Source organism: Eretmochelys imbricata, chromosome 1, assembly GCF_965152235.1.
Source record: "Eretmochelys imbricata isolate rEreImb1 chromosome 1, rEreImb1.hap1, whole genome shotgun sequence".
In the NCBI taxonomy this organism is placed as follows: Eukaryota; Metazoa; Chordata; order Testudines; family Cheloniidae; genus Eretmochelys; species Eretmochelys imbricata.
In genome coordinates, this window is record NC_135572.1 from 205039670 (window position 1) to 205063578 (window position 23909).

The 23909-nt window shown below is 47.5% G+C and overlaps 1 protein-coding gene across 1 annotated transcript in view; it reads right to left on the reverse strand.

Moving 5' to 3' along the window:
• ARHGAP31 (Rho GTPase activating protein 31) overlaps positions 1-21565 on the reverse strand; it is an 84760-nt gene extending 63195 nt beyond the window's left edge. Inside the window, exon 1 of the mRNA XM_077807333.1 lies at positions 21466-21565. Coding sequence (XP_077663459.1) covers positions 21466-21565 — 100 coding nt within the window. The remainder of the gene's footprint in view (positions 1-21465) is intronic.
• Between the last annotated feature and the right edge of the window lie 2344 nt (positions 21566-23909).

The following is a 23909-nucleotide window of genomic DNA, read 5'->3' on the forward strand; positions in this document are numbered from 1 at the left end:
ATTTCTAGGAGACTATGAAATGTGAGCACTTTCAGATCTTTGTACCATGGTGCATGCTTCCAGAATTAAGGAAGCTGATGCACTCTCAGAAGGCAACTTTTAAATGTCTATGACTTTACTTCAAAGTCAAATTTCTTCAAGTGAAGCACAAATACCTGGTGATCACGGAGCACTCCATGGACACATCGAATTTGGCGTTGTTCTGAGAATGAAGCTTGGTATTTTGTTTTTGTTTTTTAATTATCCAGGCACTAAAAGAACAGTGGGCAAATTTTTTTAACTGGTGAAAAGCTTGATTGCTCATGTTCCAGTCACACAGAAAACAGCTGAATGGCATTTTCTCAAACTTTCCAAAACAAGATTTGTTTCTTAGACTGAAAACAACCAGGAGCAATTTCACCGAAAAAGGTCAATGTTTTTCGGAGTCTGGAAATAGGAGATTAGGATAATAAAAAGAATTCTTTGCACTTCTATATTATATTCTCTCTCTCTCTTTCTGTTGCCTCTCCTGAGCACTACATCTGTTGCTGGCAGTGTAATTGTCTTGTACCTACCTAAACAGAAGAGTCTTTCCATTGGCTCTACCCCTAGCACTAAATCTGCCATGACTTTAAGTCTTGTTCAGAAAGTTTTGCACCTGCCCTTATTCTCCTGCCTATGGCAGGACAGTTCTTTGTCTTCTACCACTGCATGTCACTCTTCAGTTCTCCCTCCATGCCTTCCCCACGGCCATCCGCTCTCATTCAGCACCATTATTTGGCTTGCAGATTCCTCACACAGTTTCTCTCTGCCACCTTCACCTCTCTTTCATTTCCCCATTCTTTCCCTCCATTCTGCTCCACCACAGGATTTTTTCATCTCTCATACACACTCTGCTCCTTTCAGCCATTTCTTTAGCCAGCTGCTCCCCTGGCTGTGATATCAGCTGTGACAAATTAATTAGGGTAGGACGTAGCTAGTACTTGGATAAGAGATCTTCAGGATAAACCTAGGTGGTGGTGGCAGTCTTTGCTATGAGTCAGTAGCACTAATATCCAAGCATGGGCTCAGGAAAGGCTGGACTGCTGAAGGTGCTGTCTTTTAGAATGGCTGCAAAATGGAGGTTCTGGTCTCCAAAGCTCTCTTAGCACTCTTTGCCAGAATATCAGGGTTAAAGCCAGAGCCCTGGCCAAATCCCTGTTCAGGTTATCCCTTTTGCTCTTTCATTTAGACACTATTTTTTTTTCTTTCCTGTCCTAAGGTGTTGGGCAGTGTTGCTAGGTACTATTAAAGAGCTACCATGTTCTCTTCAAGATATAAAACCTCATCCTTCAGTGCATAAGCTAACCACTATCCCACCGGGGGCAGGAAGGCACTTCCCTTACAGGCATATAATCCCATAACTGTCCACTCTGCCAGTCCTGGCACCTCCGTCTGGAGCAGCTGGTGCTGGCCACTGTCAGCCAGAGGATACTGGACCAGATGGACCACGGTCTGATCCAGAAAGACAGTTCCTATGTTCCCTAAGGTGACTGCATTTCAGTAATAGGTGAAGTAATTCATGAGATCCAAGACCCTTCAAACCGTGTAACAATAATAATGAGTCCACACAGAGCACTTTCCCCCATAGCTCTTCAGAAAGATGGGTTAGTATCATTACTCCTATTTTTCAAATGGGGAAACTGAGGCACAGAGCAGGGAAGTGACTTGCTCAAAGTCACACAGTAAGTCAACAGCAACCCTGAAGTAGAATCCTGAACCTATTGCAGTGCCCTATTTACAGGCCTATACTCCCTCCGATTGCTTCTGTATTTTAGATAGATCAATAAACTGATAGATGGATGAAGCATTTTCAGATGAAAGGTCCTTCAGAAAGCTAAGGTGTTATTACTGTACTATGTCTGCACCACGTTATTAAACTGCCCACAGAAAAAGAAAACAACTTGAGACTCCAAAGACTCATTTCACATATGAATTTTTATGCCGCTGAGCATTCAAGTCATCAGCAGCTTCTTCCATTCTGTGCATTCCTCAATGGGCTCTTGGTGGGAGCGAAGTCATTCCTAATATTTCAGACAACTATGTTGCTGGTAGCTCGGAAAAGTGCTCGGCTGAAACTGCTGACACGTCTCAAATTCCCCAAGCAGTGTTACTGGCCCTAGCCAAGTAAGTTCAAGGAGCCATCTGGCTGGGGTTGTGACATCCACGTGCCAGCAGCCTGCCTCTCGCTCCCTGAGCTGGGATAATTGGACATTGTTCGGTCACTGAATCACATCTCTGTAGGGCTGCAAGCTTGTCTCGTACAGATGAGCTAATTAACGTGCAAACAGCCAGAGGAAGGAGGGAGTCAGTCAGTCAGTCAGAGATAGCCCTTACCCCTTCCCTTCCCAGATAATAAACAGAAGGTTTATGTGTAAGCAGGATGCTTAATGACACTGGGGGAGGAGAGGAGAAGAGGAGGAGCCCCCTTCTTAATGTTTAATATTTGAGCCCTACATGTAACACATAGCCTGCCTTGGGTTTGGGTGTGGGATTCTTCCACAGCCTTGTTCCCATGAGAAAGCAAGGGTTCTGAACTCCCAAGTAAGGCCCAAAGCAGCCTGGAATCCTGCAGCATCTGCTGCTGCACTTGCCATTTGATTTCTGGGGTTTGCGGTATGATATAAATAACTCTTTGCCTTCTCCAGCACCCCCACCCGCTAGAATCTCAAAGTGCTTAATGAAGAGGAACTAATTCAGCTTTGCAAGCTCCACTTGCCCCTTTCTGTGAGGGACAATAGGCCAGTACTATCATGGATGGTCAACTCCTCAATTTCCGACATCTCCAAACAAAATCTAATTGACATCACTGATCCTTCAGTATGCAGATGACGGAGTCATTCTTGCACACACCGAGACCGACCTGCAAAATATCCTAAACCTTTTTTCAGGTGCCTATCGCAGCCTGGGTCTCTCTCTCAACATTGGGAAAACCAAGGTAGTTTACCAACCCTCATCTGCACAAACTACAATTTGTACTCCACAAAACACCATCAGTGGAGAACCCCTGGAAAATGTGGACCATTTTCCATACCTTGGCAGCCACCTCTCGCAAACAGCCATCATTGACACAGAAATTGAATACAGGATCCGCTGTGCCAATAGTCTTCAATTATAGGGATCGGCAAACAGGCACCAAGATCTTGGTTTACAAGGCAGTTGTCATCCCCACCCTTCTCTATGGGTGTGAGACCTGGGTAACCTACCGACGACATCTCAAATGGCTGGAGTGGTTCCAACAGCACTGCCTCAGGAGGATTCTCAGGATCAGCTGGGAAGACTGACGCACTAACATCAGCCTTCTCTCTGCAGCCAACATCAGCAGTATAGAAGTGCAGGTCAGGAAACACCAACTCTGCTGGGCTGGCCACTGTGCACATATGCCCGACACTTGCCTCCTGAAGCAAGTACTTTTATCTCAGTTAAGTCAGGGAAACAGGGCTCACGGAGGGCAGTGGAAGCGCTTTAAAGACATACTGAAAGTACACCTTAAAACGGGAGGCATCAGCCCAACAAACTGGGAGGACTCGGCGTGGAACAGAACACAGTGGCGCCACCCATACACCAAGCCACAGCTCACTTGGAGGAGAACAGACGTGCTCAGGAAACAGAGAAGCGACAAGGGAGGAAAGAAAGGGCACAACAGTCCAGCCAACAACTAGATTTCCTCCAAAATTACACCTGCCACTTCTGTGGGAAAACCTGCAGGGCACGAACTAGGCTCCTCAGCCACTTAAAAACTCACCAGTGAACCCCCTTGGCAGACATGATCCTCGCGTAGAGCGATGGCCAAAGATTAGCAGCCTCATTTAACAGGCGGGGAAACTGAGGCACAAAGCAGCTAAAGGGACTTTCTTAAAGCACCGTGCAGGGCATCAAGGACGCTATTTGTCTCCCCTGGGTTGTGAGTGGCATCCCTTTTTATGTTCTACAGTGAGGCTCTGGAAGAGGGCAGGACCCCCCATGAACAAGGGGTTAACCTCAATTTACCCCATCTCTGGCACAGGGTTTTAACAGGTGGGGTATAACCCAGGGAGGCCAAGGGTACAGGGTGCCTTTGGGGAGGCTGGATGCCACAATCAAGGTCACAATTCCGAGCTGAATCCCAAACGTGGAACAGTTTTCTCTTCGCTTATCTATGGTCACTTAATTTTCTTCCCTTAAGGAAGAGACCCTGCTGATTGACTGCAACTGTATTTTCTTCTGCTAAATCATTCCACCACCTTACAAAGATTTAATCTCTATAATAAAAGATGCACTAAAATCAGACACAGGGAACCATTATTATTTCCCTTCTAGGCTGGGATGCGGCTGCTGTTTAACAGAGTACAGAAACACTATACAACAGCTCAGGACAGGGAATGAAGACAAATCATGGATCCAACTGAAACTGTAGAAAGGGAATTGAGGGATGCAGAAAGTACATATGCAAATGATAATCTGACCAGATAATCACCATGAACTTCTCTATCCTGGAGAAAAAAAGAAAACCAGCATTTTTTAACAGTGCTCAAGCAGTCAGGCGGCCCTTTGTTTTAACAAAGGGCAGTACCTCCTCACACCATCCTGGTGCATTCACTGTGTTGAGTGAGAAGGAAGGCTATCATCTATCTACTGAATCATCAACACCACTTCCTGCAACAGATTTCCTTGGAAGACTCCAATCCTGGATAGTGTATATGAAAGTGCTTCAAGCACAGTTTAAGGCTGTAGGTTTAGGTCTGCCATGTTTAGAACTCTACATCCACTTAATCTTCTTCACTATTGCAGCAGAATGACAGACAGGTATTTAACAAGGATACAGTTGAGGGCTAATTGGAACTCGTCACCCTTCTCTGGGCTGATTAGATGCTTCCTCCTCTCCCTCTCCAATGCCAGAAACTGGGTCTCCACTGGAAACCTCTCCTCACTGCTGATCTGGACACTGCCCCAGAATGAAGTGTTAGCCCAACAGTTCTAGTGACTAGGCCAGATCAGAGCTTCCCCACTCACTGCTATTACTGCAAGCCTAAACCGGAACCTCACATCCAAACCATCGGGAGCCCCCCGATCTAAACTTCACTGTTCAGATCTCTCTTGCCTATGCACAGCAAAGCCCAAAGCCACAACACGTGGCAGGCTGCCGCCACCTAGTCAGAAAGGAACAATAACAGACATCATATATCAAACATAGCTCTCCCGTTGCTACTGTTAAGCCTGCCCTGGGCACAGACGCTTAATGTATTGACTTTGGCAAGATGCGTGTATCTTGTCATGCCAATAAAGTAACTGAAATGGAAACACAAGCAACTAGGGATGGGTGAGTGAACCAGTTCAGATAAAACAAGAATTCTTTGTCCCCTCCCCACAATCCCAAATCTTTGCCTCAAACCAAACCCCAAACCTTTTCTGAGGTTCCAAACCATTTGGTTTAACTTTTCTTTGTTTCATTCCTCTGCCCTGTTGTACTTCTGGGTTCCAACTGGGATTGAAACGAAAAGTACTAAAATATACATGGGCGTTGCTCTATATTTCTGGTCTGATCAAAAGCAGGAGGTAGAACAAGTCTCATGAGAGAGCCTGTTTTCATTTGCTCTCTAGCCCAGATGGGAAGGAAGGTGTAGCTAAAGCTAACTGAACACAGGAGTGAGAAGATAAAATACCCACTTGAGAGCACTAGAGGCAAACAGGACAGGAGAGAGAAGGGAGGTAAAAGAAGAGCAATATGGTTCAAAGCTGTTATCATCAATTTGATCCTGCTGATTGCTTGTTTATTTCATTCAAATTACAACACAGACCCAAGACGTTCTGGATGGTTATCCAGAACGAAGGATCATCCTCCCTGATCAAAACTCAAACTTCTGAGGTTTAACCATCATTACTATAAGCAAAGCAACCCACTAATGAGGAAGTTCAAAAAGGAAACCAGTGCAGGCCTCACATGAGACTCTGAGAGTCTCCAACATCTTGTTTAACACACTTGCTCTGCCAGCCTCTCTTGGTGCAAGCCAACAACAAGATACTGAATAGCACACACTGCCAGAGACAGAACATGTGAAACATTATTGTTCTGAAATACAGATAGGCTCAAATTTCACAATTTGGATCCAGATTTCCAAACATCCACAATCGAAGTTTTAGGGGTGCTCAGATCAGTGGTTTTGATTTAGCCCATTATAAAGACAGGGGCCATTTACTCAATTCTGATCTGGAACTCATCTTAGGGTTTGAAGATGACCTTATTAAAAAAAACCCGAAGTACTACAGTATCAATTCCAAACAATATACAGTACAGATACTGCAGTGTTTGCGGCAATCACAGTGGTATTTTTTTAAATAAGGATTGGATCTGAGAGTTTGGTTGGGGCTTATGTCTAATTGCCTGCCTTTACTAAAATTAGAAATAAGTCAAGGGACCCAATTACAACATGACTGTCCTCTGCCCATTTGGACCATCCAGGTTTTTGACCCAGTTTCAGAGACACACAACACGACAACCTTTAGCTGTCTCACAAACCATGTCCCAACCCAGCTATAACTGGGAGAATGTAAAGTAGGGCCTAAGACAGAGGTGGGCAAACTATGGCCCATGGCCCACATCCAGTCCGCAGAACTGTCCTGCCCGGTCCTTGAGCTCCCAGCCAGGAAGGCTAGCCCCCAGACCCTCCCCTGCTGTCCCCCCTCCCTGCAGCCTCAGCTCGCCGTGTCACCAGCACTCTGGGCGGCGTACCTGCGAGCTCCTGCCGGGCAGCACAGCGGCATGACTGGCTGCGGCCGGGCAGCGCAGCTGCCAGACATGCTGCTCTGAGCGGCATGGTAAGGGGACGGGGAGTGGGGGGCGGGAAGTGGGATCCTGGGGGGGGCAGTCAGGGGACAGGGAGCAGGGGGCGGTTGGATGAGGGGGCAGTTAAGGGGCGGGAAGTGGGAGGGGGCGGATAGGGGACAGGGGACAGGCTGTTTGGGGAGGCACAGCCTTCCCTACCTCGCCCTCCATACAGTTTCAGAACCTCGATGTGGCCCTCAGGCCAAAAAATTTGCCCACCCATGGCCTAAGATGTAGGTTGGTTTGATTTTTTTAAACGGTTCTATAATTGTAGAAACAGACATAGCCTCCTGTTCCAAATGATAAGTCTTTGAGCTGCTCCTGGGCTTGGGGAGCATGTGGGATATTAGCATCTCTGAAGGCATTCAGTTAGTCAAGCTCTAAACATGGAAGGAACAGGAGCAGAAGATGAATAGCTGCAACCCTGCTCAGCTGCTAGAGCAGAATTCCAAGAGTAGCAGCAGGCAGCTGAGAATCTGGCAGCAGGACATGCATTCCCCATCCTCTTGCCTGTTCCCCACTCCAGGGAGGGGCATGCAACAAAGCCTCTGTGAAAGAGTCTGGGCATGTGTCAGGTGCTGGTGCACATGGGATCGCTTTACAGTGGCGTGTGCCGACCAAGAATCATCAGGGGAGGGAGGCCACTGCAGGCACCATACATTGCTGCCCCAGAATTTTATTTGTATGCTTTTATTTAGACAAAGATCCTGCATAGACCTGTGTGACCTATTATGAAATCTGTGTGTTAATAAAGCACCCATTTGTTCGTTGTTCAAGCTCAGCAGCAGTGGGACTGCAGAACTAACTACGACACAGAGGATCTAACCACAGTACCTTAAAGGACTCTCAGCACTAGTGTGATCTGAAGCTGTCATTAACCAAATACCAAATTCCCCTTCCTTCTTGTTTAGTTACAGACTCAAAGTCCGACCCTGGCCTGAGTTTTAAACAAACTTGAGGCTAATTTATAATAGGAATTGTCTCACATGTTCACTCAATAGTACTAAACACTAAGCTACTTGTGTTAGTGTCTCTGCCCTGCCTATATGTGTGCCTAGACAGGGGCACTGTTTGGAGCTTCTGCAATGATGCTGAGGCACACAGCATTAGCTGTTGGTAGCAGGGGGAGGAAAGAGGTTGGGCTCCTACTAAAGTCAAGGGTGTTTTCTCCACCTATGATTTTATTTCCCTTCCACACACCCAATTATTATTATTGAGGCATGGGTGCCCAATTCCCCTCTGCAATCAGTACAGTAACCTCTGTATTATTTAATTTGACACTAAATTCAATTTGTGCTACAATGTCCTCTGTGCAGTCCATGTCAGTCTTTGACTGTTGTAGATGTTTGTGTTGAAAATATATAACTGGACTGCAGAAGTTGTTAAGGGAGAAGCTGAAGGATTTGAGGAGCAGTATTGAGGACAATTGGGGTTTTTGGCACTGGGAAAGCCTGGGAAGCTGTTTGGGATTGTAGGACAGGCATGTTAGCTGGATGTGTCTCCCATATGATCAGCAATGCACCAATTGCAATGTTTACATTTATGTTATCATCTTTAGGATTCTGAGTCAACATCCCAAAGAAGATGAATCAAGCAGTTCACTCTGTTAAAGGTATTGTTTCAGGATGGCTGCTGACTCAGACAGACATCACTGCATCACTCACCCTCAGCTCATAGTCTCAAATTTTACTTCACAATTAATCTGGAGAAGAGAGGACTGAGAGGGGGACATGATAACAGTTTCAAGTACATAAAAGGCTGTTACAAGGAGGAGGGAGAAAAATTGTTTTTCTTAATCTCTGAGGATAGGACAAGAAGCAATGGGCTTAAATTGCAGCAAGGGTGGTTAAGGGCAGATATTAGGAAAAACTTCCCAACTGTCAGGGTGGATAAGCAATGTAATAAATTGCCCAGGGAGGTTGTGAAATTACCAACATTGGAGATTTTTAAGAACAGGTTAGATAAACACCTGTCCGGGATGGTCTAGATCACGGGTGGGCAAACTACGGCACGCGGGCCACATCCGGCCCATCAGGGTTTTGGATCCAGCTCACAGGATTGCCACCCCTGTGGCGCTGCAGGGCCAAGGCAGACTCCTTGCCTGCCCTGGCCCCGCGCCGCTCCCAGAAGTGGCCGGCACCACGTCCCTGTAGCCCCTGGGGGACGGGGGAGAGGCAGAGGGCTCTGTGCGCTGCCCTCGCCTGCAGGTACCTCCCCCAAAGCTACCATTGGCCACATTTCCCCGTTCCCAACCAATGGCAGCTGTGGGGGGCGGTACCCGCAGGCAAGAGCAGTGCACGGAGACCTCTGAGCCCCCCCGCCCCCAGGGGCCGCAGGGACATGGTGCCGGCCACTTCTGGGAGCGGCGCGGGGCCAGGGCAGGCAAGGAGTCTGCCTTAGCCCTGCTGCACGCCGTTGCCACCCAGGAGCCGCACAAGGTAAGTGGCCCCGGGCCGGAGCCCACACCCAGAACCTCTCCTGCACCCTGCACCCCAACCCCCTGCCCTGAGCCCCCTCCAGTACCCTGCACCCCAACCCCTTCCCCTGAGCCCCCTCGTGCACACCGCACCCCCTCCTACACCCCACACTCCCTCCTCCACCCCAACCCCCTGCCCTGAGCCCCCTCTAGTACCGCATACCCCTCCTGCACCCCAACCCCTTGCCCTGAGACCCTTCCTCCACACCACACCTCCTCCCACACCCCACATTCCCCCCTGCACCCCAACTCCTTGCCCCAGCCCTATATTCATGGCCCTGCATGCAATTTTCCCACCCAAATGTGGCCTTGGGCCAAAAAGTTTGCCCACCCCTGGTCTAGATAATACTTAGTCCTACCATGAGGACTGCAGTGGACTGGACTAGATGACCTCTCAAGGTCCCTTCCAGTCCTATGATCCCATGATTCTATGATTAAGAGGACTCCAATTTTTTTTAAATGAGAACTAAGATACTGAAGCAGAAATCCGTGGCACAGTATATACTCTGCAGCAAATATGGTGGTTGTAGAATTGCAGAATATACATAAGGCCACGGTTACAGATTAACCATTCTGGTACTGTGTCTGAATCATGAGAGCTCCAGTCTAGAGCGGGTCCTGACCCAAAATCTAGTTCCAAAATCAAAAACTCAAATTTGGGAAAAGTCAAATCTGGATAAGAGTTCTGCAGTATCTTTACTTCAGCTGTTGCCTTTGTATCATGCTAGCATCTCACCCAGTAAGGATATCTCCCTGTGCCTTTTGGAGCTGTGAAATCCTGTATACTGCAGCCCCCAGCAGTTTGCGAACAAGTCTAGATAAAATGTGCTGTTACCAATAAAGAGAAAATGTTTGCTAATTCAGAATGTGTCTTCTGTAAAACCTAGTTCAAATTATGCAGCCAGAACATGTGATTCATGCTGTTTGCAAGGGAAATGCAGGATCAAAACAGAGGGAGGCATGCAAACAACATGTCTGTCTCATGCAGTGGTTGATGAGGTAAATGTAAAGCAGGAAGCTGCCTGGACCCAGAATATGTGATTCACACATGAGTTAGCCAGGGAAATATAGATACAAAGCAGGGAGAGCTGTGCTTGCAACACAAATCTTCAACCAAGCTACAGGGATATGAAAACTCAGCTCCCAGAAACCAACAAACAGACTGAGGAAGTAATACAAACAACATCCAAAACAAGGAAGAACAGCAAAGTAACAACAGCAAACAGATGGCTTCTGCTCCCATTGTTTCCAGTGTTAACACCCAGCTCAGATTTGCTTTCTTGTTGCTTTCACAGTGCTGCTATAAAGGCTGGTGTCTGGGACCTGCAATATGACGCACTGCTAGTGAAAGTGGGTGTAGAGAAAGCAACCTTGGGATTATTACATATTCGCACACACTATCCATTGTGGCTGCCTACATCTATGTAGGAATCTACAGAAGCACCCCCTTCACCTATGCAGACCCAGGTGCTCCATGATACCATCCCTCTTCTCCCTCCACACATGAGTACATGCCCCATAGTTCATACATTCAACCTTTGATTCCCTATGCAGCAACTGTCTTGAAAAAAAGTTTGGTCCCATACTCACTGGGAGGGGTTCAATTTACTAATACATTCCTCAAAGAGTCAAATCACAGCACCTTGAAACTGACTCCAGTTCTCAGAGCTGCAGTCTCTGCCCACCACAAGACCATGGAAACACCGACCTGAGGAGAAACCACACACATACATCTATATACACCACGAATCGACAGCCTGCAACATGTTCCACATAGTATAGTGAATTTATTTGCATTAGTATATTAGTGACATTCATTTTAATATGTTCTCCAGCTGATACCCAGGTAAGGAGATGACTTAGAAGTCTAAACTTCAAGGTTGAAATCCTTGGCACTCCACATTCAAAACACAGGAGGGAGAATCTAGCCTTTCATCCTTCTGCAGTAGATGTACATTGGGTCTTTCCAATGAGACCTTAAGAAGTGCCCTCTTATGTCTTCTGCATGGGCATTAATGATTCTTCAGCACTTTTCATAAAAGTGAGGGTTTGTGCATGCATTCTTACACACAAATATAGGCCTGCAAGTTGCACAGTCATAAAGGCAAACACATACCCATGTACACACACTTTCATTTGCAGACAAACATACTTAAAAAGGCAGACCCCAATGCACACAAACACATCTTTATGAACATACAAACACAAACTAGCTTACACAGACCTCGGTGTTTACTGTATATAATCACACCCATGTGTCCCTGTGCACAGAAACACTCACATGAGCATGCAAATACATTTGCACACACAGAGCAATGCATCAAAACATTCCGCACATACATGTGTGCAAGGACACACATGGAGGGAGGGATAGCTCAGTGGTTTGAGCATTGGCCTGCTAAACCCAGGGTTGTGAGTTCAATCCTTAAGGGGGCCATTTAGGGATCTGGGGCAAAAATTCGTCCTGCTTTGAGCAGGGTGTTGGACTAGATGACCTCCTGAGGTCCCTACCAACCTCGATATTCTATGATTCTCTCTCTCTATGATTCACACACACATCCATGCATGATAACACAGCATACAAACATATGCTTGAGCACGCTTATGCGTGCGGCTGCAAAGCCACATGTCCTGGAGAAGCCAGCTTCACATCTGCACAGCAGGTTTCAAAGTTGGCTCCATCTGGACCATCTCCTTACAGCAAATCACATGCTGCCTGCAAGGTAGGTCTCCCTGCTCATCGGAGCAAGGGCAGCAGTATGACTGTAAAATAAATGGCATAAAACTCTGTTTCCCTAGCACATGGTCATTATGGCTGATGTGGTGACAAGATACTGTCCCAAGATCGGGAGTAAGTGACTGGAGAACTGGCTAGGGCTCTGTGTTTTCTTTCTTCTGTGCAAAGTATTTAGTATTTAGTTATTATTAATTTACCTCCTTAAAAAAATATTGATATCTCCTACAGTAATGCTCTGAAACATTACAATGCACAACAGTGCTACTGCAATGCATTCGGAGAGCTATTACAGTCCAAAATTGCAGTATTTTTTTTATTAGGGTCCTAACACTAAATGAGCCGTGTTTTAATGCTCACTCAATGCAGTCATCCTAATGCTTCTTCTGTAGGAACGGTGAGTGTGAAGAGATGGGTGTTGAGGGAGGAATGTTAGAAGGGTTTTATTAGTTTTGCCAGAGAGGGTACGGGACGTGATGGAGACGGGGAGTGGAAAGACGGTGGATACTGTAGGATGGGTACTGGAGACACCGTTATTGGAGGAGGATTTATATTGGTAGATTAATGATAGGCACTGGGGAGAGATTTTAGGGTTGTATGGTAGGGATTGGGGAGAGCAATGAGGGATGAGTAATGGGACCAGGAGTAAAGGGTACTGTGAGAGCAGGTGATGTGTACGGGGAGACTGATAAGAAGATCCATATTGAGGAAGTGGGTATTGGAAAGGACAGGGTGATGGATATTAAGGATGGGTGTCGGTGGAGTGAGGAAGTAGGGAATGGCATTGTGGAGTCATTTCCACTCCCATGTCCTGGAGAGATACGCATCCTCATCCCTTGCTTGTATCCTTTGCATGCCTAGTTTGAGTTCCTACATTCACAGACTCCAAGGCCAGAATGGACCATTGTGATCACTTAGTCTGACCTCCTGTATAATGCAGGCCATAGAACTTCCCCAAAATAATTCCTAGAGCAGATCCTCTAGACAAACATCCAATCTTGATTTTAAAATTATTAGTGATGGAGAATCCACCATAATCCTGGTAAATTGTTCCAATGGCTAATTACCCTCACTGTCAAAAATGTACACCTTATTTCCAGTCTGAATTTGTCTAGCTTCACCTTCCAGCCACTGGACCGTGTTATACCTTTCTCTGCTATATTGAAGAGCCCATTATTAAATATTTGTTCTCCATGTAGATATGCTCAGTCTGTAATTAAATCACTTTTTAATTGTCTTTTTGTTAAACTAAATAGATTAAGCTCCTTGAGTCTATCACTATAAGGCATGTTTTCTAATCTTTTAATCATTCTTGTGGCTCTTCTCTGAATCCTGTAAAAATTGTGGGTACCAGAATTAGACATAGTATTCCAGCAGCAATCACACTTGTGCCAAATATAAACTTCTCTACCACTAAAATAACCTCTACTCCCACTAGAGATTCCCCTGTTTATGCATCACAAGTTCTCATTAGCTCTTTTCATCACAGCATCACATTGTTCAGCTAGGGCCAGCAGTTGATTTTCCACCATGACCCCCAAATCCTCTTCAGAGTCACTGCTTCCCAGGACAGAGTCCCTATCCTGTAAGTATTTTCTCCAAAATGCATACATTTACATTTAGCCATACTAAATTGCACATTGTTTGCTTGCGCCCAGTTTACCAAGTGACCCAGATCGCTCTCAACCAGTTACCTGTCCTCTTCATTATTTATCATTCCCGCAATCATTGTGTCATCTGCAAACTTTATCAGTGATGATTTATTGTTTTAGGTCATTGATAAAAATGTTTAAATAATGTAGCGCCAAGAACTAATCCCTGCGGGTCCCCAGTGGAAACAGACCCACATGATGATGATTTCCCATTTACAATTATATTTTGAGGCCTATAAATTAGCCAGCTTTGAATCCATTTAACATGTGAAATGTGAACTTCATATAATTCTAGTTTTTTAATCAAAATGTTGTGTGGTACCAAGTTAAGTGTCTTACAGAAGTCTAAATATATTACGTCAACACTATTACCTTTATCAACCAATCTTATAATCTCATAAAAAAGATATCAAGTCAGTTTGACAGGATAATTTTCCATAAACCCATGTTGATTGGCATTAATTACATTACTCTCCTTTAATTCTTTATTAATCAAGTCCTATACAGCTGCTCCATTATCTTGTCCAGTATCAATGTCAGACTGACAGGCCTATAATTACCCAGGTCAGACCGTTTACCTGCTTTAAAAATTGGCACATTTGCTTTCTACCAGACTTCTGGAAGCACTGTCCAGTGCTCCAAGACTTACTGAAAATCATCATTAACAGTCCAGCAAGCTCCTCAGCCAGCTCTTTTAAAATTTTTACATGCAAGTTAACTGGACCTACTGTTTTAAAAAACACCTAACTTTAGCAGCTTCTGTTTAACATCCTCCAGAGATACTAATGGAATGGAAAGACTGTTTTCATACCATATGATAAGACTACATCATCTGTTTTTTCCACAAATACAGAACAGAAATATGTATTGAACACCTCTGCTTTTTATGCATTATTATTGATAATTCTACCATTTCCATCTAGTAATGAAGCAATACCATTCTCAGGATTCTTTTTGTTCCTGTTATATTTTTAAAACTCCTTCTGATTGTCCTTAACTCTGTTGGTCAGAGATTTTTCCTTGTGTCCCTTTGCTGCCCTCATCAATTTTTTACAATTCCTAACTTCTGATGTATATTCATTACTATCAACTTTCCCTTTCTTCCATGTGTTCAATATATTTTTTTAATAGATAACCTTCACTTCCCCTATAAATCTATTCAGTTTTTTAACCAGCACAGCCTTCTTCCTCAATTGTGGGATTGTGGCTTTTGAGGCATCTAGTAAAGTCCTCTTAAATGATTCCCAATTATCATTCACACTTTTCTGTTTAAATTCTTCCTCCAAGCTGATTTGGCTCATAATTGTTTTCGGTTTTGTGAAATTGGTCCTATTAAAGCACCAAGTATATATAGTACTGGTCTGGACTTTATTCTGCTTGCACATTATTAATGTGATCAAGGCCATTAATTCTTAGTTGTGTTATCAGTTTCTCTTTCTCTGTTAGGACAAGACGTACTATAGAATTCTCCCATGTTGGCTGCAACACGTTTTGAGTTAGGAAACTGTCATCTATAAAGTTTAAAAATTCCAAATACGTTTTAGTACTGGCAACATGAGACCTCCAGCATATGTCATTCAAACTGAAGCCCCCCATGATCATACAGGGTTTTTTCCCAACATATTATAGATAACAGGATGAATGTCACATAACATATTCTAGCGTGATTTGATGGTCTGTAGCAGTCACCAAATAATATCATATCTTGAGCTTTATCTGTTGGGATGTCGATCCATACAGATTCAAGGTCATTTTCTGCTTCTTGCTCCAGCCAAACACTCCCACACAACAGAACAAGAAGTCCTGTTTTCATGTGTCATTTTAAATCCTTTTTGAGGGTCATCAAGAGGACAGGCCTTGGTTGTGTGTGCTTTCCGAAACCCTGTTGTGTGTCTGAGGCTGTCTGCAGGCTCAGGAAGATGTTGATGCAGTGCTCACACTTGGATCAGATTTTCAAGCTTTTCTATGTAACTAGGAGGGCTGGAGATTTACTTGAAATCAAATGAAATATGTGATTCTGACATAGTCACCTGTCTCCGGCAGCCAGGCACTAGGCATATAAAATATGCCTATGTCTTAATCCAACCCAGAGAGAGTAGGAGCACTGTGCCTGGTTTCCCTCCCCATGTGCAAACGTCACAGGGCTCCTCTTGATCTGACAGTTGTCAGGTGGGCACTAACCGTTCTCAACATGTTCTAGTTTCTATACAAGCTGCCCTGTTGTTGAATCTTACCATAATGGCTAAGGCATAGGACAGGCAGCATCTACCTGATGAGAAGTTAGTGGTGAGGGTTGGTATTTCCCATAATGCAAACAATCTTGCGACCCCCAGACCTGCTACCAAGGTTTCCTATTAATTAATGGGCAAATCCAGAAGTCCTAACTCAGACAAAATTCCCAGTGAACTCAGTGGAAATTTGTGCCTGAGTCAAATGTGAGTATGGCTTTCAGGATTTGGCCTTGGTATATGGATAGCTGGATGAACTGACTAAATAACCTTCTCTCAGGCCTGGGGGGTTAGAGATTAACAATGTGATCAAGTCCCACCTGGGGGCTGTGCCACAGTGAAGGGGAGGAGCTACAAAGAGCAACACGTCATAGTGTGTCTAGAGCACAGGGACTGCCTTCTTCCAACCTTGCTCTGATCCAGCCTCCACCGGGGCAAGCCTTGCCCACCCTGGCCCAGGCCCAGCACCCCCACTACTAAACTCCATAGTTGTCTCCCCACGGTCAATACTATTTCAGGGCTTGCAGGAGGGTGAGCAGAGTGTTACATTGGCAGCAGCCAGAAAACACTGACCCCTTTTTCCTCTACAGAGGGCACTGCTAGCAGGCCCCACTTCACAGCCACATCAGAGTCCTCTGCTCATGAAAAGAAGGAGCCTCAACCACTGAGCACAAGAGGGCCGTTTGTTTCAAGGGCCATTAACGAAGCAACCCCACTTTTTCAGCCAGAGAACAAAACCAACAACTGGAGTCAAACAAAGGAATTTAAAGAGCTCTGGGTGCTATCGGCGAAGGACTTCAGCCATTGAGGGAACTACAGAGAGTGGGTGGGGGGCGGTGTGGGGAAAATCTGAGGTCACTGCATCCCAATCAGACAGCATCATGCAGGAAACAGATGTGCAACAAACCACAGAAGGGTACAGCAGCAGGAGAATTAACTCTACTGAAAATGGGACAAGATGGGACACAGAGCAGCTCCTCCAGTCTTGGAACAAGGGGGTTATCTGAAGCTTTTCTGTTTTTTTTCTTGAGAGAGAGAGTTTCTGGTTCTCCCAGTTGCAGAGAAAAACTGGACATCGTGAGCTGAGTGCACCCCAAAAGCTTAGAAACCAGAAGGCAAAGAAAAAAGCCCCATGTTTGTCATTTTAGAAAATCTCATGATTTTTAAACCAATCTCATGTTTTGGGGCAGCCGACTCATGATTATTGAATGCTTAGGACTGGCAGTACTGGTTTATCCCCACAAAAGGTACAGCGCCCTCTGTCACCCTCCAGTCAACCAATGTGCTTCATTTCTGCCCCAGAGGGATCACCTCTAAGGGTAAAAGGGGAGTTCAGACACCCCACCCACTCAGTTGAGACGGTCAAGGAAGGCAGGAAGGATCAAGTGCGGTGATAATAGGAACCGGATTGAGACCCAGCAAATACATTTCACACAAGCAGAGGTGAAAGTAAGCCGGTACAGGATATCGGTAAGAAAATGGCTGCTGGTACACAGCCAAAGTTCAAGCGCTGCCACAGCAGTGCTTTAAGCACCGTACCCACAAAAGGGGCAGTGTCCCAGGGCCCGGCAATTTAAAAGGGCCCGTGGCTCCCAGCAGCAGCCAGAGCCCCAGGCTCTTTAAATCACCACCAGAGCCCCAGGCAGCATGGGCCGGGCAGCACTGAAGGGTTGCCTGGGGGAGTCTGGCCCCAGCCCCGCCTATTCCGACTGAGGCCCCGCACCTTCTGGGGGCCAAGAGTCTTCCCCCCAACCTTGTCCAGGACCCGGCCACGCTGCGTACCAGTAAGTCCTTTAAGTTACTTCCACCCCTGCACACAGGCAACCAACCAGACATCAAACAGCAACAACTTTCAGCCCCTGCTGATCCATGCTGGACTTGAAGAATTATCCTAGAGGAGAAATGCACAGTATCACATTATCAATGCCCTGAGCCATCCATTATACCTGCTAACATATTTTGACTCTCTGCCCCTATTTAATAATACTACTTTGTACTTTTACACCAACTTTCATCCTATGATTGTAAAGCACTTTACAAGCAATTGTTAATTAAGCCTTAGGTATAGTAGGTAAGGAATACAGAAGCATCTTCTCATCCACCATTAAAATACAGCCATCTCTGGGGTGGAATGTAGTAGCTGTTTAACAATTAAGGACAAAAAACTATAGAAGGAGAAAAGTTAATACCTTAAGCAAAATATAATTTTCTCCATTGGAATTTGGTAAGGACATCAGGACTAAAGCCCTTACAAAAAACACCACTGGCTCTTAAATGAATTGACCACAAGAATTCAGGAGCTCAGTATTATCTCTCATCTGAAAAGCAGCACCCCATTATTTGAGGACTTCAGTAACTCAGCCAGAGGTTAGCGTTCTTTACAAGGTGGGATGAGTAAGGCTCTGTGGCCTGAGATGTGCAGGAGGTCAGACTGCCTGATCACAATGGTCCCTTCTGGTCTTAAATTCTATGAGCACAGCACCCCTGAAGAGCATGCTGAGTTAATGATTATGTACTGACCCAGAGGGAAGAAAACCATACAGAATTGCCAGCTCTACATCCTGCAGCACCCAGATGTTCCTTAGAGATCTCCCTTCCAAGCACAGAGCTGGTCTAACACTCACTGGTTTATGAGAGCTTGTGGAATCACTGCACAAGGCAGCTTTGCAAGCTGGGAAAAAGCCACTCTGTGTGAAGTAGAACCAGTTTGAGTTGGCTCCAGTCCCTTCTACACCCTTGCCTGCTGTTCCAGTTAATCCTTCTGAGTGCATTTGAAAATCTGCTTTCACAAAGTTCCACATTAGAATGTCTTTTCTGGACACCAATCAAAGTGCTCCATCCCCATGTCCTGACTACCAGATGCTCTGGACCAGCACCTCGGTCCCATATTGCTTCTGAATAGGCAATAGCTAAAGCCAGCATCATTCCCCCCCAAAACGTACTCACACCCTCTAGGATCCTGCCTGCACAGGAGAGAAAGTTATCTCCTATTACCTCCACAAAGCCCCTGCCTGCAGGGATACTGGCTTGTTCCTGCAGCCAGTTGATTTTTGGATAGTTAAATTGTCCCACTGACAATTATCTTCCATGCCTTCACAGCCCTTCGAATTTCATCCCATAGTTCCAATTAGAGGAGAGCTGCAGGCTTGTAAACCCATCAGTGACATTTGGCCCCCTCATTGCCCTCACAGTCACTCTGATAGATTTTATTTCATGAGTATTGATCCTGCTAATAGAGGAATGAATGCTCCCACGTCTCTTCCATCCTCCCCTAGCCCTCTGATTTAACTTCTACCCTATGATCTAACTCATATCCTTCTAAAGGAATATATAACAATTGGGCCTTTCATTTCTGAATCATACAGCACTGTGCAATGTGACATACTATTCAAAAAATAACACAGTATTATATAAGAGAAAGGGATATCCACATTTTCCCACATTGCTTTTCAAGACAGACCATGTAAGTAGATTGAATTGTGAACCATCCTACAAATGACACCTAAGACAAGGTCATCACCACTCATTGTCATAAAAAAACAACCCACTGTATTTTTTGTAATAAACGCTTGCTTTTTAGTCCAGCTGCTCTGGCCTAATTTCACCTGGGACAATGCTGTTCTTTCCCTCTAAATTGCCTCAGCAGTTTCCACTGGATATGCTTGTTCTTTCCTATCCTAAACTGTTGTGCAGCGTTGCTATGAGCTGCTGTAAACAGCTCCTCACCAGAGGTGGCTGCTGGGGTGATGGGTGGAATTCACTAGCACACATAATTCGTGTATCAATGTGTTATGTTTGCAAAATGATTTGTTATATTTGTTTGCTGTTTGGAGCATTGGGCATTAAGGCACTGTATACGTAGAAGATATTCTAAGTACTTAATATTACTGCTGATTTGCATTGTAAACTGTCTTTTCCACTAACCAGAGAGATGCACATATGTAACATGCACATGTATATGAATATCACACACACATATATAGCACATCTTTCATGTGTGATAGAAAAGATTTACTACATAATCTAGTCTATCTCTCTGCCAAGGCAGGCATGTTAAGTACATCATTAATCATCCTAATCATCATAGAGTGAAAGACCCAATTGTAAGGCCCACCCTACATGGAGCTGACGTTGCTGCAAGAGCTTTGTCACTCAGAGTAGCCCGAATCTGGGGAAAGTAACTCAGTAACTGGAACATTATGCTAACTTAGATGCAGGAGCTGGGGCAGACACATATTTATTCTTTCCCCCATCTACTTGGCAAGCAGAGTCTATCTGTTGAGGTCTCAGCTGCTTCTCCCATCATCCCATCCCTCTTTTAAGAAATCAGCTCTTTTCCTTTCCTCATCCCAAACCAGTCATTTAAAAACCAAAACCCTCTGACTTTACTGCAGCCACCCCCAGTCTGACCCACCACATGCAGGACCAGCTCTAGGCACCAGCAAAGCAAGCACATGCCTGGGGCGGCACATTTCCAGAGGCGGCATTCCGGCCATCCTTTTTTGGGGGGGGCAGTTGCGCTTTCGGAGCTGCGCCACTTAGACGGGGCGAGGGCGCCGTGCCTCCGGCCACAGCGGGAAGGGGAAGCCCCAGCCCCAGGATGCTGAGCTGCCAGGGCACAGCCGCTACCTAGGGAGAAGAGGGCGAGTCCTGCCGGGAAGCCTGGGCTGCGCCACCTCATCTGCGCACTGGCTGCTGCGCTGCCTTGTGCCACCCCTTGTATTGGGGCTTCTCTGCGCAGCAGGTGGGGGAGGGGGTCAAGCCCCTGCAGGCGCTGGGAGAAGGTGACATCACTCCCTCCGCTTCCAGCGCCGCCTGCAAGCCCCAGCCCCACCTGAACTTGGGGCGGCAAATTTTTTGCTTGGGGCGGCAAAAAACCTAGAGCCGGCCCTGACCACATGCTCATCTGAAAGCCCAGAAGGAGGAGAGGCGAGGATAGAGAGAGACCAAGCAAGGATGTGGTTATATGATCTCAGCTGACCCCCTGAAGCCCCACACACGTCCCTCCCTCATCCCTTCTGTCCTTGCCCAGCACAGCAACAGAAAGAGGAGATGGGAGCCTTACTGGACATAGGGATGAGGGGCGTTCCGGGTTCCTCTTTAAGACCCTGTTGTGTGGGTGCTGAGTGCCCTCTCCCCCCATGCTTCATTTGGAATGAAAGAGTTGCCCGGGGCTCAAGCAATTAGGCAGCAGGTCCCAAGCAAGTTTTTCACATTCATAAGGGATGTGGCAAGCCCAGAGGTGCCGGGGCTATACAGTGCCAAGCCTAGAGGTGAGTTAAGCACTGACCCATGGACTTCAGTGGCAATTCAGAGCCTGGAAGGAGCAGACCCTAGGCGTGACCCTGGCTTGCCAACCTGGAGCCCTTGGAAAGCAGGATCAGCCCCTTCTCCCCCGACACACCCAGTCTCCCCGGCCCGGCTCGCCCCACCCTGCAGGAGGAGGTCAGGCAGCAGCGAGCTTTCCGGCCGTTCGCTGCGGCCGCCCGTGCCCGGGGATCCCACATGCCGCGGCCCCGGCCCCGGCCCTCCCCAGGGCCTGAAGAGGCGATTACCATCCTGCCCCGAGCTCTCCAGGTGCTCCGTCAGGTCACAGCCGAAGGCGCCCGCGGCTCCCTTCCTCTTCGGCTTCGGCTTCGCTCCCTTGTTCTTCATGAGTTAGTCCCGCCAGCGGCTCGCCCCGCTCCGGCCGCCGCCCCGCGCGCTGCCCCTCACACCGCCGCCCCTGCCCCGCGCCCGGGGCGGGACACGGGGGCTCCGGCCGCAGCGCTCCGCCGGCAGGTCCGGGCGAGACGGGGCTGCCCGGCAGGCAGGCGGCCGCGGCGCGCACAGCCCGGGCCCGGCGGGCTTCTCATCAGCGGGGGCGGCGCCGGAGCGGTGCCCGCGGCGGAGCTGGACGACGGGGCGGGGGCGCTCCTCGAGCAAACCCCGCCCGGTTCCTCGGCGCCCCGCTAGCTGGGGCGGGAGGGGGACGGACCGCAGCACCCCGGGCAGAGGCCGAGCGAGCCGGCGGCCCCGCTCTCTCGCCTCCGGGAGCGGAGTGAGGAGCCCGCTTCCTGCCCTGGCTCCTCCGGCTGCCGCCTTCCTCCCCCCCCCCCGCCGCGCCGCCGCTGCCGCTGCGGGGACGCTCCAGCCCAGGAAAGGCTGGAAGGAAGTTGGCCGGGGAGGAGGCGGGGGGGGCGGAGAGAGGAGCTGGGGGGGGGTGTCCTGACAGATAACGGGCCGGCCTGAGAGCGGGCGCTGCCTGGGCCACCAGCGCTCCGCCTCGGGGCGGCCCGGGGGGAGGAGAGACCAGACATGGCTTCGATCAGTGCCCGGCTCCGGTCACTGGTTCCTCTCTCCGGAGCCCTCTCCCGCCGGGACGCTTCCCTCCCGGAGACGCCAGTGCTAGAGCTCTGCAAGGGCCGGGGGAGGGGTCCCTTCCCCCGCAGAGAGCAGAAACAGATGCTGCTGGGCTCCTACGTTCATGCCCTTTGGAGTCAATTGCCAGGAAAGGCTCCTTTGGGGCTTCCCCGTGAAGGGAGTTGGAGGCAAGGAACCGAAATCTCCCCAGGGGCTGGGGAGCACACAGCTGGGGGCCTGGAGTTCAGCTCAGACTGCCACCCGTGCCCCAGCCCAGCGTTGGCGGGGCTGCCTGGCACAGACGCACAGTCTGTCTCGCCAACAGAAGTTGGGCGTAGGTGCTGGAACCGGGGGTGCTGCTGCAGCCCCCGGCTTGAAGTGGTTTTCATCATATACAGGGTTTACAGTTGGGTTCAATGGCTGTCAGCACCCCCACTATACAAATTGTTCCAGCACCCCTTATTGGGCCAATAAAAATATGACCTCACTCACCCATCTTGTCTCTCTCACAACTAATCGTGCTAATAATAAAAACATAAGAACGGCCACAGTTGGTCAAACCAAAGGTCCACCTAGCCCAGGATCCTGTTTTCTGACCGGGGCCAAGCCAGGTGCTCCAGAGAGAATGAACAGAATACAGCAATCATCAAGTGATCCATCCCCTGTCACCCATTCCCAGCTTCTGGCAAACAGAGGCTAGGGACACCATCCCTGCCCATCCTGGCTCATAGCCATTGATGGACCTATCCTCCATGAACTTATCTAGTTCTTTTTTTAACCTTGTTATAGTCTTGGCCTTCACAACATCCTCTGGCAAGGAGTTCCATGCATTGACTGCGTTGTGTGAAGAAATCTGCACTTCTGTTGCACCTATCTTCCCAGGCTCTCCAAATGCTTTACATAGGGGGTAAACTAGAGGGTCAATAGGCTTTGTTGCTTATGTAGGCCCTGCTGTACACCCAGCCTGCCCCCCCCCCCCACAACTCTACTCAGTTTTGATTAATTTGATTAATTAATTTTTGATTAATTTTTGATCTATTTTCCAGTAAATTCAGGTTTTTCTAGTTTCCCCATTTTTATCAAAATCAATAGGACTCTGAGCTTGGGGAGAGGGGTGGTCATGAGAGGTTCAGCTAGAGTGAGACCTGATTGGAACTGGGGTATCAAGGGGTCCAGCTGAGGGGGGTGGGGGACTGGCCATAATGCGGTGAGGGGCTCACCTTCCCTAACTTAGTACTCACCCTGAATTCAAAGTGACTCTGTTGCCCACCCACAGGCTTCTGTGGGCATCTGTACACTGAAATTAAACACCCGAGGCTGGCCCATGTCAGTGGACTTGGGCTCACAGGGCTATAAAACTGCCGTGTAGATGCATGGCTTGGGCTGGAGCCCATGCTCTGGGAGCCTGCAAGGGGGAGGGTCCCATAGCCCAGGCTCCAACCCAATCCTAAATGTCTACACTGCAATTTTATAGCCATTTAGCCTGAGCCTGCAAGTCTGAGTGAGCTGACACACGCCAGCCATGAGTGTTTTATTGCAGTGTAGAGACATCCCCTATGAGGCCACTGACTCATCTCTTATCTTGAGTGACCAACTAGTGATTTTAATTGAAATCAGACTTTTCTGGTCTTCAGATTGTCACCAAAATCAATAGGGT